At 42.2% G+C, this 15,816-nt stretch overlaps 1 protein-coding gene and 1 long non-coding RNA gene across 2 annotated transcripts in view; both read left to right on the top strand.

Moving 5' to 3' along the window:
* The window catches only part of LOC110529444 (membrane-bound glycerophospholipid O-acyltransferase 2), a 79,288-nt gene that overhangs the window by 27,146 nt on the left and 36,326 nt on the right, over positions 1-15,816 (top strand). The window contains exon 2 of the mRNA XM_036984827.2: positions 15,063-15,208. Coding sequence (XP_036840722.2) covers positions 15,063-15,208 — 146 coding nt within the window. The remainder of the gene's footprint in view (positions 1-15,062; positions 15,209-15,816) is intronic.
* Positions 5,742-8,559, top strand: LOC149981401 (uncharacterized). The gene is made up of 3 exons (XR_016497601.1): positions 5,742-5,811; positions 6,298-6,397; positions 6,499-8,559. It is a non-coding gene; the product is annotated as an uncharacterized LOC149981401 (long non-coding RNA).

Here is a 15,816-nt window from a genome sequence, read left to right as displayed (position 1 = left end):
TCAGTCATATGGTCAAACGCTTCAAAGAAAGACCTAGTTAAGCTGCAGCTGGCCCAGAACAGAGCAGCAAGTCATTGTAATCAGAGGGCTAATATTAATACCAGTCTCTCTTGGCTAAGAGTTGAGGAAAGACTGACTGCGTCACTTCTTGTTTTTATAAAATGGTTTGTATAGTCAACTTACACACAGCAGTGACACATACACTTACCCCACCAGACATGCCACCAGGGGTCTTTTCACAGTTCCCAGGTCCAGAACAAATTCAAGGAAACGTGCAGTATTATACAGAGCCATGAGTGCATGGAACTCCTTTCCATCTTATATAGAGCAAGTGAACAGCAAACCCGGTTTTAAACAACTAAGGGATTCTCCCCCTGACTAGCTTCTCACCCCGCTTAGTTTGTCTCTGTGTGCATCAACTAGAGGTCGACCGACTGATTTTTCAACGCCGATACCGATTATTGGAGGACCAAAAAAGCAGATACCGATTTAATCGGCAGATTTTTATTTATTTATTTATTTGTAATAATGATAATTACAACAATACTGAATGAACACTTATTTTAACTTAATATAATATATATCAATAAAATCAATTTAGCCTCAAATAAATAATGAAACAGTTAGTTAAATAAAGGTATAATTATTTTTTTTTAAATCGGAAATCGACACCCAAAAATACAATTCCGATTGTTATGAAAACTTGAAATCGGCCCTAATTAATCGGCCATTCGGTCGACCTCTAGCATCAACAGCTCAGCATAATGGGCCCTTTTAATGAGAGAGACTGAGAGACCGAGACCCAGCCAGCCTGGGTGCATATAAACTGTTTACTGTATTCATTTTAATGCTTGCTGTTGGAAATGTGTCTCCTTTTCAGGGTAGAGTACACTTGGCTGTAGTCTTGAAGGGATACTTTGGGATTTTTACGTTTGATAAAAATTTAACTAGGCAAGTCAGTTAAGAACAAATTCTTATTTACAATGATGTCCAAACCCTCCGCTAACCAGTATGACGTTGGGCCAATTGGGCGCTGCCCTATGGGACTCCCGATCACGGGTTCATCTGAGTTCAGCTGACTCAGAGGAAGTAGATAAAGGTCTTCATTGCTAAAATCCTGAAGTATTCCTTTTTAAAGGACCTGCCCATACTGAATGAATGGAAGGCTGTGTTTATGTGTTGCTGAGGGGGAGTCATGCATGTGTTAGTGTTGATGTAATGCTCCCCTCTTCCTGGTGCTTAACACCTCCTGAATCTCAAATGGCACCCTGTTCCCTATATAGGGCACTACTTTTAGACCAGGGTTCATAGGACTCTGGTCAAAGGTAGTACACTTTTTATAGTAGATGGGGTGCCACTTGGGACGCTGGCTGACTATGGCTGTGGCTGGCTGAGTGTCAAAGGAGGGTTGGGTTACGTGCTGTAATGTAGTGCTCGTGTTTCTTCTGGCTGTGGTAGAGTGTGGTGGTGACACATTGTGTGCGAGGACGGAAATCGCATCATCGCAGTCACTTAAACAGAATATCGAGACAGACCTGGGGCTTGGACTAAAGTATCAAATTGTATTAATCACATACACAGTTTACAGCAGGTATAAAAGGTGCAGAGAAATGCTTGTGCGCTTGTTCCCTCAACAGTGTTCCCTCAACAGTGTTCCCTCAACAGTGTTCCCTCAACAGTGTTCCCTCAACAGTGTTCCCTCAACAGTGCTCCCTCAACAGTGCTCCCTCAACAGTGCTCCCTCAACAGTGCTCCCTCAACAGTGCTCCCTCAACAGTGCTCCCTCAACAATACTCCCTCAACAATACTCCCTCAACAGCCCCCCCCCCTCAACAGTGCTCCCTCAACAGTGCTCCCTCAACAGTGCTCCCTCAACAGTGCTCCCTCAACAGCTCCCCCTCAACAGCTCCCCCTCAACAACACTCCCTCAACAATGCTGCACAATAGCAATAACAATAATATCAATAAAAAGAGTCAAGTCAAAAATAACAAGTAATAGAATAGGTAGTATGCATAGTAATAATATACTATATTTACTAATATAAATGGTGTAGAGACTTGGTCACGCAGTAGAATAAATAGTATATAATAGAACCACCTGTGTGTTGGAGCCATGTACAGTGCTTTACTGTACAGTATGTGCAATGATACGTAAAAAACATATTTTTGACTTGACTTCATATCCCACATTACCTATTTACAGTTGAAGTCGGAAGTTTACATACACCTCAGCCAAATACATTTAAACTCAGTTTTTCACAATTCCCTACATTTAATCCTAGTAACAATTCCCTGTCTTAGGTCAGTTAGGATCACCACTTTATTTTAAGAATGTGAAATGTCAGAATAATAGTAGAGAATTATTTATTTCATATTTTATTTCTTTCATCACATTCCCAGTGGGTCAGAAGTTTACATACACTCAATTAGTGGTTGATAGCATTGCTTTTTAAATTGTTTAACTTGGGTAAAACGTTTCGGGTAGCCTTCCACAAGCTTCCCACAATAAGTTGGGTGAATTTTGGCCCATTTCCTCCTGACAGAGCTGGTGTAACTGAGTCAGGTTTGAAGGCCTCCTTGCTCGCACACGCTTTTTCAGTTCTGCCCACAAATTTTCTATAGGATGAGGTCAGGGCATTGTGATGGCCACTCCAATACCCTGACTTTGTTGTCCTTAAGCCATTTTTCCACAACTTTGGAAGTATGCTTGGGGTCATTGTCCATTTGGAAGACCCATTTGCGACCAAGCTTTAACTTCCTGACGGATGTTGCTTCAATATATCCACATAATTGTCCCTCCTCATTACGCCATCTATTTTGTGAAGTGCACCAGTCCCTCCTGCAGCAAAGCACCTCCACAACATGATGCTGCCACCCCGTGCTTCACGATTGGGGTGGTGTTCTTCGGCTTGCAAGCCTCCCCCTTTTTCCTCCAAACATAACGATGGTCATTATGGCCAAACAGTTATATTTTTGTTTCATCAGACCAGAGGACATTTCTCCAAAAAGTACAATCTTTGTCCCCATGTACAGTTGCAAACCGTAGTCTGGCTTTTTTATGTCGGTTTTGGAGCAGTGGCTTTTACCTTGCTGAGCGGCCTTTCAGGTTATGTCGATATAGGACTCGTTTTACTTTGGATACTTTTGTACCTGTTTCCTCCAGCATCTTCACAAGGTCCTTTGCTGTTGTTCTGGGATTGATTTTCACTTTTCGCACCAAAGTACGTTCATCTCTAGGAGACAGAATGCGTCTCCTTCCTGAGTGGTAAGACGGCTGCGTGGTCCCATGGTGTTTTTATACTTGCGTACTATTGTTTGTACAGATGAACGTGGTACCTTCAGGCGTTTGGAAATTGCTCCCAAGGATGACACAGACTTCAACAATTTATTTTTCTGAGGTCTTGGCTGATTTCTTCTGATTTTCCCATGATGTCAAGCAAAGAGGCACTGAGTTTGAAGGTAGGCCTTGGAATACATCCACAGGTACACCTCCAATTGACTCAAATGATGTCAATTAGTTTATCAGAAGCTTCTAAAGCCATGACATTTTCTGGAATTTTCCGAGCTGTTTAAAGGCACAGTCAACTTAGTGTATGGAGACTTTTGACCCACTGGAATTTTGATACAGTGAATTTTAAGTGAAATAATCTGTCTGAAAACAATTGTTGGAAAAATGACTTGTCATGCAACCTAAGTGTATGTAAACTTCCGACTTCAACTGTATCTCTCATCCAATTTAAAATAAGTATTAGAGTGTGACCTGTAGTGTGTGTTATGTACATAGATAATATGACCGTCTTCCTAACTACAGCCATTTTGATGCTGGAGTATGTGGAAGTTGAAATCAGAAATCCCATGAAGAAGACATTGAGGTCCTCCATTTCCCATGAAGAAGACATTGAGGTCATCTATATAATTTGACAGGCAGGTCCAGGCTCTAGTGGAAGAGAATACTGCGACTTGTGAATTGTATTCTGTCTGTGGTCTGCATGGATTATGCATGGGGCTTTGTGACACTCATTTTCTCTCTCTCTCAGTGGAATCGGAAAGACAAAGGAGGAGTTTGAGCTTGGGCACTGATGGCGTGTGCTTGTGCGCGTGCGTGTGTGTGTGTGTGTGTGTGTGCATGCGTGTGCGTGTGCATGCGTGCATGCGTGTGTGTGTGTGTGTGCATGCGTGTGCGTGTGTATGAAACGCACTCAGTGGAATCAGAAAGAGGAAGGAGGTTGGGTTTATTATAACGTCACTTAAACATCACTCACTGACGTTTCCTCTGGAATTAATCAGCCTAATGGACGACGTCAGCCAGTAAAAGTGCTGCTACTTTCTATGGCTGCTTCTCAAATAGCACCCTATTCCCTTTGTAGTGTACTGCTTTTGATCAGAGCCCTGGCCAAAAGTAGTGTACTACATAGGGAATTAGGGTGCCGTTTGCGACGTAAGCCTATGCTAGTTATAAATAGCTGTCTTGCTCTCATTTTTAGTTGTCGGGACAGATGCCTCAGGCAAACTCCACACCCAGTAGTTGCTTGGAGCCAGGCAGCCCACTGTTTACATTGAAACAAAACACAGTCATTAAATCAAGCCTGTAGGGATGCACATATACAGTAGGCCTGAATAAGCTAAAAGGTGGTTTGCTTACGCATGAGGTACCACAGGATCCTTTTGAGGGTAATAGTGTACTGTAAATGTTTTGCTTCAATGATGGACTTTTTTGGTGTCTATTTTAGTCCATGGTTTGCTGTTTTTTTGTTTGTAGCATTTGTATGTGATAAAATGGATTTAGTAAATAAATGCAGGCTAGAATGTGACCAAGCGGTTTCACATTCTAGCAGCATTTTACTGGAGCTGTTGCATGATGATAACGGCAGGATGATTTTTGGATGGAACTGAAGGAGGTTTACTGGAGCTGTTGCATGATGATAACGGCAGGATGATTTCTGGATGGAACTGAAGGAGGTTTACTGGAGCTGTTGCATGATGATAACGGCAGGATGATTTCTGGATGGAACTGAAGCAGGTTAGAGCTTTAGCTTCTCAACCTGCGGCCCTTATGGCACCCTACCCCCTATATCCTGTTAATACTCGGTCAAAGCTGTAAAGGCAATAGGGTGTCATTTGTGTAATGCAGTGTGTGTCAGCTTCCTGTTAAGTAAATGCTGCGTGACCTCTTTTTCAAATCTCCGTATAGAAATATAACACAGTAGGTACGTCCTAAATGGCACCATATTTCATCTAGTGCACTACTTTTGACCAAAGCCCTATGTAGAGATTAGGGTGCCACTTGGGACACAGTAAATCACTGTGATTAGGTTTGAGTGATGGTCTTTATGGCAGCCGGTGACATGGTCCAGAGACCAGAAGTCTGTATGCAGACTGTTGATGCTTATCTCCCCAGCCTGGTTACAGAGGCACGACCGGCCTCGTGTCTTTTTGTCTCGCAAAACTTTTTGTGGAAGGTGCTACGCAGCGCACAGACCCCCTTGTGCACTCAACATTGTCGAGATACATTGAGTTTCCTTGTAGGCCTATTTGGCGGGGAACCTGTGAAGCTGTTTTGCCTGTTTCTGTTTGAGTATTTTATTAAAGAATGTGAAATAATGCTTCTGTTAGCTCCTTTTCATTAAATCATTCATAGCTTTTCTTTATCATTCATAGCTTTTCTAAATGTCTTCTCACTATCATTATCATTATTCACATCAATTCAATCAAATCACAATTATCTGCTTTGGTATTGAACTCAGTGAGCAGGCTTTCCGAGTGAGGAGAGACGCATGGGTGGGCCTACCAACGGAAAACCAAAATTATTAGGTAATCCGGACCACAGAAATCCAATGTTTATATAAAATGTCTGCCTTTCCCCCTCCATTTTAAGTCTAATATGGTATGTCCATTGAATATAGGAAACACCACATCCATTTGGCCTATGTCGTTTCATTTAGTCTCATTGTTTTGAAATCAGTATTTGTCCTTCTTTCCCATTTGTTCCCATTTTCAATCAAAAAATATGTGTGAGATTCACAAGAGATTTCCTATATTAAATGGACATACCATATTAGATTTAAAATGTAGGGGGAAAGGCAGACATTGTAATGTTGTGAAAGGCTGCCCTGACCTGGCTGGACACTCTCACATTCAAATAATTTTCACCTCCCATCGCTCCCATTGTTTGCACCCCCCCCCCCCAAAAAAATATGCATGAGATATTCACAAGACTATAATATTGGTGATGCACAACCCTGGCTGGCGATGACACTGAGGCACTCACATTTTTCCCACCGGCTGATGTTCTTTCAGCGCCCAGAACATAAACTGGAGAATCTCCTGACATTCTTTCAGTCAACATGGGTTGGGGAGAATGTCAGACACATTGGAAGAAAGCCAAAGTTTCCCATAGGTATGTCTTGTTTAACATAATAATGCCTTTATTATTCTTATTCATATTATTGATGACAGCATGCCCAACGCCAAAACCATGCTTACTAATCTAATTTTCAGAATAATAGAACTGTCATGATGCTGTCCTGCAAGACTTGGCGAAGACCAACAACGGAGTGGAGGGCTGGCATCAAACCTTTTCGCTAATCTTGGCGCTGCACCATTTTGGAAGTTCATTGAGGCAAAGAGGTGACAAGAGAATGGAGCAGCAACTGACTGGCGTTCCACCACCATGGCAAAGACCTGTGGATCTGAAGTCACTGGTTTAGAGGTACACCATGACTGTGGATCTGAAGTCACTGGTTTAGAAGTACACCATGACTGTGGATCTGAAGTCACTGGTCTAGAAGTACACCGTGACTGTGGATCTGAAGTCACTGGTCTAGAAGTACACCATGACTGTGGATCTGAAGTCACTGGTCTAGAAGTACACCGTGACTGTGGATCTGAAGTCACTGGTTTAGAAGTACACCATGACTGTGGATCTGAAGTCACTGGTCTAGAAGTACACCATGACTGTGGATCTGAAGTCACTGGTCTAGAAGTACACCATGACTGTGGATCTGAAGTCACTGGTCTAGAGGTACACCATGACTGTGGATCTGAAGTCACTGGTCTAGAAGTACACCATGACTGTGGATCTGAAGTCACTGGTTTAGAAGTACACCATGACTGTGGATCTGAAGTCACTGGTCTAGAGGTACACCATGACTGTGGATCTGAAGTCACTGGTCTAGAGGTACACCATGACTGTGGATCTGAAGTCACTGGTCTAGAAGTACACCATGACTGTGGATCTGAAGTCACTGGTTTAGAAGTACACCATGACTGTGGATCTGAAGTCACTGGTCTAGAGGTACACCATGACTGTGGATCTGAAGTCACTGGTTTAGAAGTACACCATGACTGTGGATCTGAAGTCACTGGTCTAGAGGTACACCATGACTGTGGATCTGAAGTCACTGGTTTAGAAGTACACCATTTCTGTGGATCTGAAGTCACTGGTTTAGAAGTACACCATGACTGTGGATCTGAAGTCACTGGTTTAGAAGTACACCATGACTAAACGGCTGCAGCCTTACCTGAAGAGCGTTGCCTACACTTTTAAGTTGCAGTGGTGAATCACAGGAGGTTGGTGGGAACTTAATTGGGGAGAACGGGCTTGTGGTAATGACTGGAGCAGAATCAGTGGAATGGTTTCAAATACATCAAACACATGGTTTCCAGGTGTTTGATGCCATTCCATTTGCTTCGTTCCGGATGTTATTATGAGCCGTTCTCCCCTCAGCAGCCTCCACTGTTGTGAATGCTACAAAATCCATCTATCCTACTTGGAGACTTCTTTGTGACGCTTAATAATTTCCATCCTTTCATTAACTCAAATCCTTATGAGACCAGAACGCTAAGCACCTTCTTGGACATTTGTTCATTAGCTTATTTTTTTAGTGCTGCATTGTCATGTGCCATGTCATGTAGCATTGTCATGTAGCATTGTCATGTAGCCATGGCATGTAGCATTGTCATATAGCCATGTCATGTAGCCATGTCATGTAGCATTGTCATGTAGTCATGTAGCATTGTCATGTAGTCATGTAGCATTGTCATGTAGCATTGTCATGTAGCATTGTCATGTAGCCATGTCATGTAGCATTGTCATGTAGTCATGTAGCATTGTCATGTAGCATTGTCATGTAGCATTGTCATGTAGCCTACTCTCATCATTTTTCTATTCGTTGGTTATTTTAAATAAATGTTATAGGCCTAGTTATTTTTGCCCCATAATTGTTTGTATTTTGCAAAGCCTTTACCTTAATAACTAAATGTTTTATAGTGAATGGTTGGTGTTAATAGATGGTGTAGAACCTTGATAAAACAAAAATACATTATTTAAAACAAATTAGATAATTTAGTCTGTTTTTAGCCTTCAGCCTTTATATAAACATAGCAATGTATTAATATACAATATTCTGCCCATATGAACACATTTATTTTAGGCCATAACATTCAGCCTATATATATTGAACACTAATATAAATGTGACATGTAAAGTGTTGGTTTCATGAGCTGAAATAAAATATCCCAGAAATGTTCCATATAAATAAAAAGCTTATTTCTCTCAAATGTTGTGTGCAAATTTGTTTACATCCCTGTTAGTGAGCATTTCTCATTTGTCAAGATAATCAATCCACTGGCAAGTGTGGCATATCAAGAAACGGATTAAACAGCATGATCATTACAGAGGTGCACCTTGTGCTGGGGGTCAATAAAAGGCCACTCTAAAATGTGAATTTTTGTCACATAAGTCATTGCCACAGATGCTTCAAGTTTTGAGGGAGCGTGCAATTGACATGCTAACTCATTCTGATTGGCTGGGCCTGGCTCCCTAGTGCATGGGCCTGGCTCCCAAGTCGGTATGCCTATGCCCTCCCATACCACCCATAGCTGCGCCCCTGCCCAGTCAAATAAATATCCATAGATTATGGCCTAATGAATTTATTTCAATTAACAGATTTTTTTATATGAACAGTAACTCAATAAAATGTTGCGTTTTATATAAGTATTCAGACCCCTTTCCTTTTTCTACATTTTGTTACATTGGACATGATTAGGAAAGGCACACACCTGTCTATATAAGGTCCCACGGTTGACAGTGCATGTCAGAGAAAAAAACAAGCCATGAGGTTAAAGGAATTGTCCGTAGAGCTCCGAGACAGGATTGTATCGAGGCACAGATCTGGGGACAAAAATATTTCTGCAGCATTTAAGGTCCCCAACAACGCAGTGGCCTCCATCATTCTTAAATGGAAGAAGTTTGGAGCCACCAAGACTCTTCCTAGAGCTGGCCGCCCGGCCAAACTGAGCAATCAGTGGAGAAGGGTCTTGGTCAGGGAGGTGACCAAGAATCCGATCGTCACTGTGACAGAGCTCCAGAGTTCCTCCGTGGAGATGGGAGAACCTTCCAGAAGGACAACCATCTCTGCAGCACTCAACTAATCAGGCCTTTATGGTAGAGTGGCCAGACGGAAGCAGCTCCTTAGGAAAAGGCAAGACCGCCCGCTTGGAATTTGCCAAAAGGCACCTAAAGGACTCTCAGACCATGAGAAACAAGATTCTCTACTCTGATGAAACCAAGATTAAACACTCTGGCCTGAATGCCAAGTGTCACGTCTGGAGGAAACCTGGCACCATCCCTACGTTGAAGCATGGTGGTGGCAGCATCATGCTGTGGGGATGTTTTTCAGCAGCAGGGCCTGGGAGACTAGTCAGGATCGAGGGAAAGATGAACGGAGCAAAGTACAGAGCGATCGTTGATGAAAACCTGCTGGAGCGAAGGTTCACCTTCCAACTGGACAACGACCCTAGGCACACAGCCAAGACAACGCAGGAGTGGCTTCGGGACAAGTCTCTGAATGTCCTCGAGTAGCCCAGCCAGAGCCTGGACTTGATCCCGATCTAACATCTCCGGAGAGACCTGAAAATAGCTGTGCAGCGATGCTCCCCATCCAGCCTGACAGAGCTTGAGAGGGTCTGCAGAGAAGAATGGGAGAAACTCCCCAAATACAGGTGTGCCAAGCTTGTAGCCTCCTACCCAAGAAGACTTGATGCTGTAATCGCTGCCAAAGGTACTGAGTAAAGGGTATGAATAGTTATGTAAATTTCATTTTTGTTTTTTCTTTGTCATTATGGGGTGTTGTGTGTAGATTGATGAGGGGGAAACTATAAAGTCAATGTTAGAATAAGGCTGTAATGTAACAAAATGTGGAAAAAGTCAAGGGCTCTGAATATCTTCTGAATGCACTGTATATACAATATTCTGGCCACATGAACGAATGTCTATTCAATATTTGTAGCTATTCATGATTCAGTAAAAAGCAGTAAACATACACATTTAATAACACTTGTGAACACAATTATGCAATATTGAACATACACAACATTTCTTTACATTCTTTAATAACCAACTGATAAACACAATTTTGCTACAGCTGGCTTCACAGCTTCCCCTGTGCTTCACATCTTCCCCGGGAAACTCAATGTATTGTAGCTTCACTCAGACAAAAGAGTAGCGGAGGAAGGAGTTCGCTTCTGCTGCAGTGTTCGTGGTAAAATATTACGCGCTGTGGAGGTGCTTCAACCGGCCGCACCCACACATCACAGAAAACCCTGAGACAGAGAATCGACAGAGATAAAGATGGTCAGAGTATGGGGCACATAGAGTCCAGAGCAGAGACCGAAGCAGACAATTGGAAGTCAAAAATGGACTGAAAGACTAAAGGGACAATGTGCCGTTTGTGATGACATACATCTTGCTCAAAACCCATAACTCCCCCACTAACTGTTATCTTTTGTTATAATAATAATAATAATAATAATAATATGAATAGGAAATTGAACCTCTGATTAGGCCCCATAGAGGTTCGTACTAAAATGAGACGTGATGGTGGGAAATGATCCTCTTCTAGGCTAGCGTTTGAATGATGAAGTAGTTGCAGAGCACTGAGAAGGTGATAACCATGACTCCAGCATGAGTCTAATATAGAATACTCTTAGTATATTTGACAGCTTGTTTTTGTGCTTCTGTCCCCACTCCTGGTAGAATGGTGAGAATGTGAACTAAGGAAAGCATGACTCAAGCTATGAGCCTGTGATATTCATGTATACAGTTTGTGTATATTTGACAACCTGTACTGTGCGTTAAGTCCTAGTATTAGAGTACTAGTATCCTTGGTTTGGCACAGACCTTATTTGGTAAATGCTAGAGTTCAGATGGATGCCACGGCCTCTCTTAGTCTTCGAGGCAGCAGGCTGAATCACCCGGGGCATAGGGGCGTTGCAATCACTACATGCTGCCAAGAATCCCCCATAATGCCTAGCTTCTACCATTTCCTAAAAGAGCAGTTTGACAGATGGATGTTCTGTCCTTAAACCAGGGCCAGTGCTAGCCTCTCCCACTGCATCCCAAATTGCACCATAATCCCTATGGGCTCTGGTCAAAAGGAGTGCGCTATATAGGGATATAGTGTCATTTGGGACACCCCTGTGTCTACACCCCGTTCATTACAGGGTAGCAGAGCTGCAGATCAGATGAGGGGGATTGGCTTTCAGTGCGGCGATGATGAGCTGGATCAGAGGGGACGGACTGTCTGACTCCGAGCTGGACCACCTCCCAGTCTGGTGACCTTTGATCCTGAGAGAGAGGGAGAGAGTGAGGGAGAGCACGGGTGTCCCCTCTTTTATCCCTGCCAGCTCATCGGTATTCAGCTCACACCGGCCTCAGGACTCTGCTTTGGTTATTGTGTGTGTGTGCCCTTCGCTCTGTCCAGTCCAGACTCTCGTGGTGTGTTACTGTGGCTCCACTGGGCTCTTGATTAGCCATGACGTTTTGGCACAATAGCTAACGGAACGCCGGTTTTATCTGGGTTACAGGGCATCCTGGGTAGCCAGGTGTTGCCGCCCAGGCCCCTGCTTTGGATGCGTCTCTAATGGCACCATATTTAATTTAATAGTGCACTACTTTTGACCAGAGCCATATAGGTTGTGGTCAAAGCCCCATGGGCTCTGGTTAAAAGTAGTGCACTACATAAGGATTAGTGTTCCATTTGGGATGCAGATTGGGAGTCACATCTGAACCTGGTTGCTGTCTTTTAGGCCTACATCTATACCCAGTATCCTTAGCGTGTGTGTGGGAGCCTGGTTAAACCAGACAGAAAGCTGTGCTAACTAGAGGTTGACCGAGTATGATTTTTCAACGCCAATACCGATACCGATTATTGGAGGACTAAAAAAAGCTGATACCGATTTATGGATGGACGATTTATTAAAAAAAAAAAAAAATCAGAATTTTAAATATTTTTATTTATTCATTTTTATTTTAGATATATTTACAATAATGACAATTACAACAAAACTGAATGAACACTTATTTTAACTTAATATAATACATCAAAATCAGTTTAGTCTCAAACAAATAATGAAACATGTTCAATTTGGTTTAAATAATGCAAAAACAAAGTGTTGGAGTCTTCAATATTCCCAGGTAAGAAGTTTTAGGTTGTAGTTATAATAGGACTTTCTCTCTATACCATTTGTATTTCATATACCTTTGACTATTGGATGTTCTAATAGGTACTTTAGTATTGCCAGCCTAATCTCGGGAGTTGATAGGCTTGAAGTCATAAACAGCGCAATGCTTGAAGCACAGGGAAGAGCTGCTGGCAAACGCAGTAAAGTGCTGTTTGAATGAATGCTTATGAGCCTGCTGGTGCCCACCATCGCTCAGTCAGACTGCTCTATCAAATCATAGACTTATTTATAATATAATAACACAAAGAAATATGAGCCTTAGGTCATTAATATGGTCATATCTGGAAACTATCATTTAGAAAACAAAACTTTTATTCTTTCAGTGAAATACGGAACCATTCTGTATTTTATCTAACGGGTGGCAACCCAAAGTCTAAATATTGCTGTTACATTGCACAACCTTCAATTTTATGTCATAATTATGTACAATTCTGGCAAATTAATTACGGTCTTTGTTAGGAAGAAATGGTCTTCACACAGTTCACAACGAGCCAGGCTGCCCAAACTGCTGCATATACCCTGACTCTGCTTGCACAGAATGCAAGAGAAGTGACACAATTTCCCTAGTTAAAAGAAATTAATGTTAGCAGGCGATATTAACTAATTATGCAGGTTTAAAAATATATACTTGTGTATTGATTTTAAGAAAGGCATTGATGTTTATGGTTAGGTACACATTGGTGCAAAGACGGATTTTTCGCAAATGCGCTTGTTAAAACACCTGTTTGGCGAAGTAGGCTGTGATGCAATGATAAAATAACAGGCACCGCATCGATTATTTGCAACACGGCACAAACTAGATAAACTAGTTATCTCATCAACCATGTGTAGTTAACTAGTGATTATGTTAAGATTGATTGTTTTTTATAAGATAAGTTTAATGCTAGCTAGCACCTTACCTTGGCTCCTTGCTGCACTCGCATAACAGGTAGTCAGCCTGCCATGCAGTCTCCTCGTGGAGTGCAATGTAATCGGCCATCGGTGTCCAAAAACGCTGATTACCGATTGTTATGAAAAATTTAAATCTGCCCTAATTAATCGGCCGTTCACGATTAATCGGTCGACCTCTAGCGCTAACCAAGTGTAACGTCATTCAGTCTGGATAACCAAACTATGGCTGTGTCCTAATTGACAAGGAAAAAAGCAGCATTTCAAGGCAGGATGTCAAAATTTGCTTGTCTCAATCCCAAGGTACCTTAAAAGGCTGCCTTCAAATCCCGTAGGTGCCTCTGGAGGCAGGTATGCAGCAGGCAACTGCCTTTGGATTGGCACATAGTCTACAGTGCCTTCCGAAAGTATTAATACAAAACAAAATCCTCCATTTTCTCCTACAACAGCCATTTAACTCTGGAATTGTTTTAAAGTCACCATTGGCCTCATGGTGAAATCCCTGATTTCCTTCCTCTCTGGCAACTGAGTTAGGAAGGACACCTGTATCTTTGTAGTGACTGGGTGTATTGATACACCATACAAAGTGTCATTAATAACTTCACCATGCTCAATGGCATATTCAATGTCTGCTTCTTTTTAACCCATCTACCAATAGGTGCCCGTTGCGAGGAAATGGAAAACCTCCCTGGTCTTTGGTTGAATCTGTGTTTGAAATTCACTGCTTGACTGAGGGAACTTAGATCATTGAATGTGTGGGGTACAGAGATGACATTGTCATTTAAAAAATCATGTTGAACACTATTATTGCACACAGATTGAGTATATGTAACGTATTATGTGACTTGTTAATTACATTTTTACTCCTGAACTTTATTTTGTCTTGCCACAACAAAGAGGTTGAAAAGTTATTGGCTTATAAGTTATAAGACATTTCAGCTTTTCATTTTTTATGAATGAGTAAAAAATTCAAAACTTAAATCTACTTCGACATTATGGTGTATTGTGTGTAGGCCAGTAACCAAAAAATCAGAATGTAACACAAGAATATGTGGAAAAAGTCAAGTGGTGTGAATACTTTCTGAAGGCACTGTATAGTCTAGTGAGTGTGCGTAGGGTCAGTGCAGATAGTTTGGGTAACCATTAATTGACCATTTAGCAGTCTTATGGCTTTATGAAGGCGCTGTATGTGTGTGGTTGCATGGCAAGATTATTTTAGCTGTCATGTAACGTAAACAGCAGAAGGTTCTTCTATTTTAGATGATGAAGCTGTCATTTTGACCTAGGTAGTGCTGCTTATCAGTGTTCAGACATCTCTGTGAATGTGTTATCTTCACAGTCAGTTACTGCACGTCTAATCGAACCCACACTCGCATTGGATATCTGATCTCATCATCTTTAAAGGGACTTTAAATGAATCCCAAATTCACAGCTAAAGATCAGCGGGCCTCATCTCTCGCCCACAACTACATTATGGTCCGGAAAGTTGGCACGCCATCCACCACAAAATAACAATATGTACATCTCTTTCGCTCCTTAAATTCTCAATTTCCTTCCATTCTCTTGCACTCTCCACCCTCCTCTCTCTCTCCCTCTCCCGTCCCTTCTCTTTCCCTCCCCGTCCACCGTCCCCTCTCTCTACTCTGCTCCAGGTCAACTTTGTGGTGTGCCAGTTGTTTGCCCTGTTGACTGCCTTCTGGTTCCGTTTGTATCTCCACCCCAGTAAGACCAGTCCCTTCGTCAGACATGTGGTGGCCACACTACTGGGATTCTACTTTGCTCTCTTCTGCTTCGGCTGGTGAGTCTCGCTATATACACACACAGACTAGGGATGGGCACGGTTAATCAAATATCCGCATATCCAAACTGACGTTAGTATTTGATTACTTGAGTGAGTGTTGTAGGGCTATTTTAAAGGTGCTACACATAGGATGTATTTATTTAGTCTAAAACATCCTATGTGTAGCACCTTTAACAATTTTAAAAGCTCTGTCTAAATAAAATGAAATGTATGGAATTTTTACCTATTGATTGGACATGATTTGGAAAGGCACACACCTGTCTATACAAAGTCCCACGGTTGACAGTGGATGTCAGAGCAAAAACCAAGCAATGAGGTCAAAGGAATTGTCCATAGCGCTCCAAGACAGAATTGTGTTGAGGCACAGTTTTGGGGAGGGTACAAAACAAATGTCTGCAGCATTGAAGGTCCCCAAGAACACAGTGGCCTCCATCATTCTAAAATGGAAGAAGTTTGGAACTACCAAGACTCTTCCTAGAGCTGGCCGCCCGGCCAAACTGAACAAATCAAGGGAGAAGGGCCTTGGTCAGGGATGTGACCAAGAACCCGCTGGTCACTCTGACAGAGCTCCAGAGTTCCTTTGTCGAGATAGTTGTCCTTCTGGA

This window comes from Oncorhynchus mykiss, chromosome 8, assembly GCF_057628025.1.
Source record: "Oncorhynchus mykiss isolate SJ-2025 chromosome 8, ASM5762802v1, whole genome shotgun sequence".
Taxonomy (NCBI): Eukaryota; Metazoa; Chordata; class Actinopteri; order Salmoniformes; family Salmonidae; genus Oncorhynchus; species Oncorhynchus mykiss.
The sequence above is the reverse complement of the archived record's forward strand: the minus strand, read 5'-3'. Positions and strand labels throughout refer to the sequence as shown.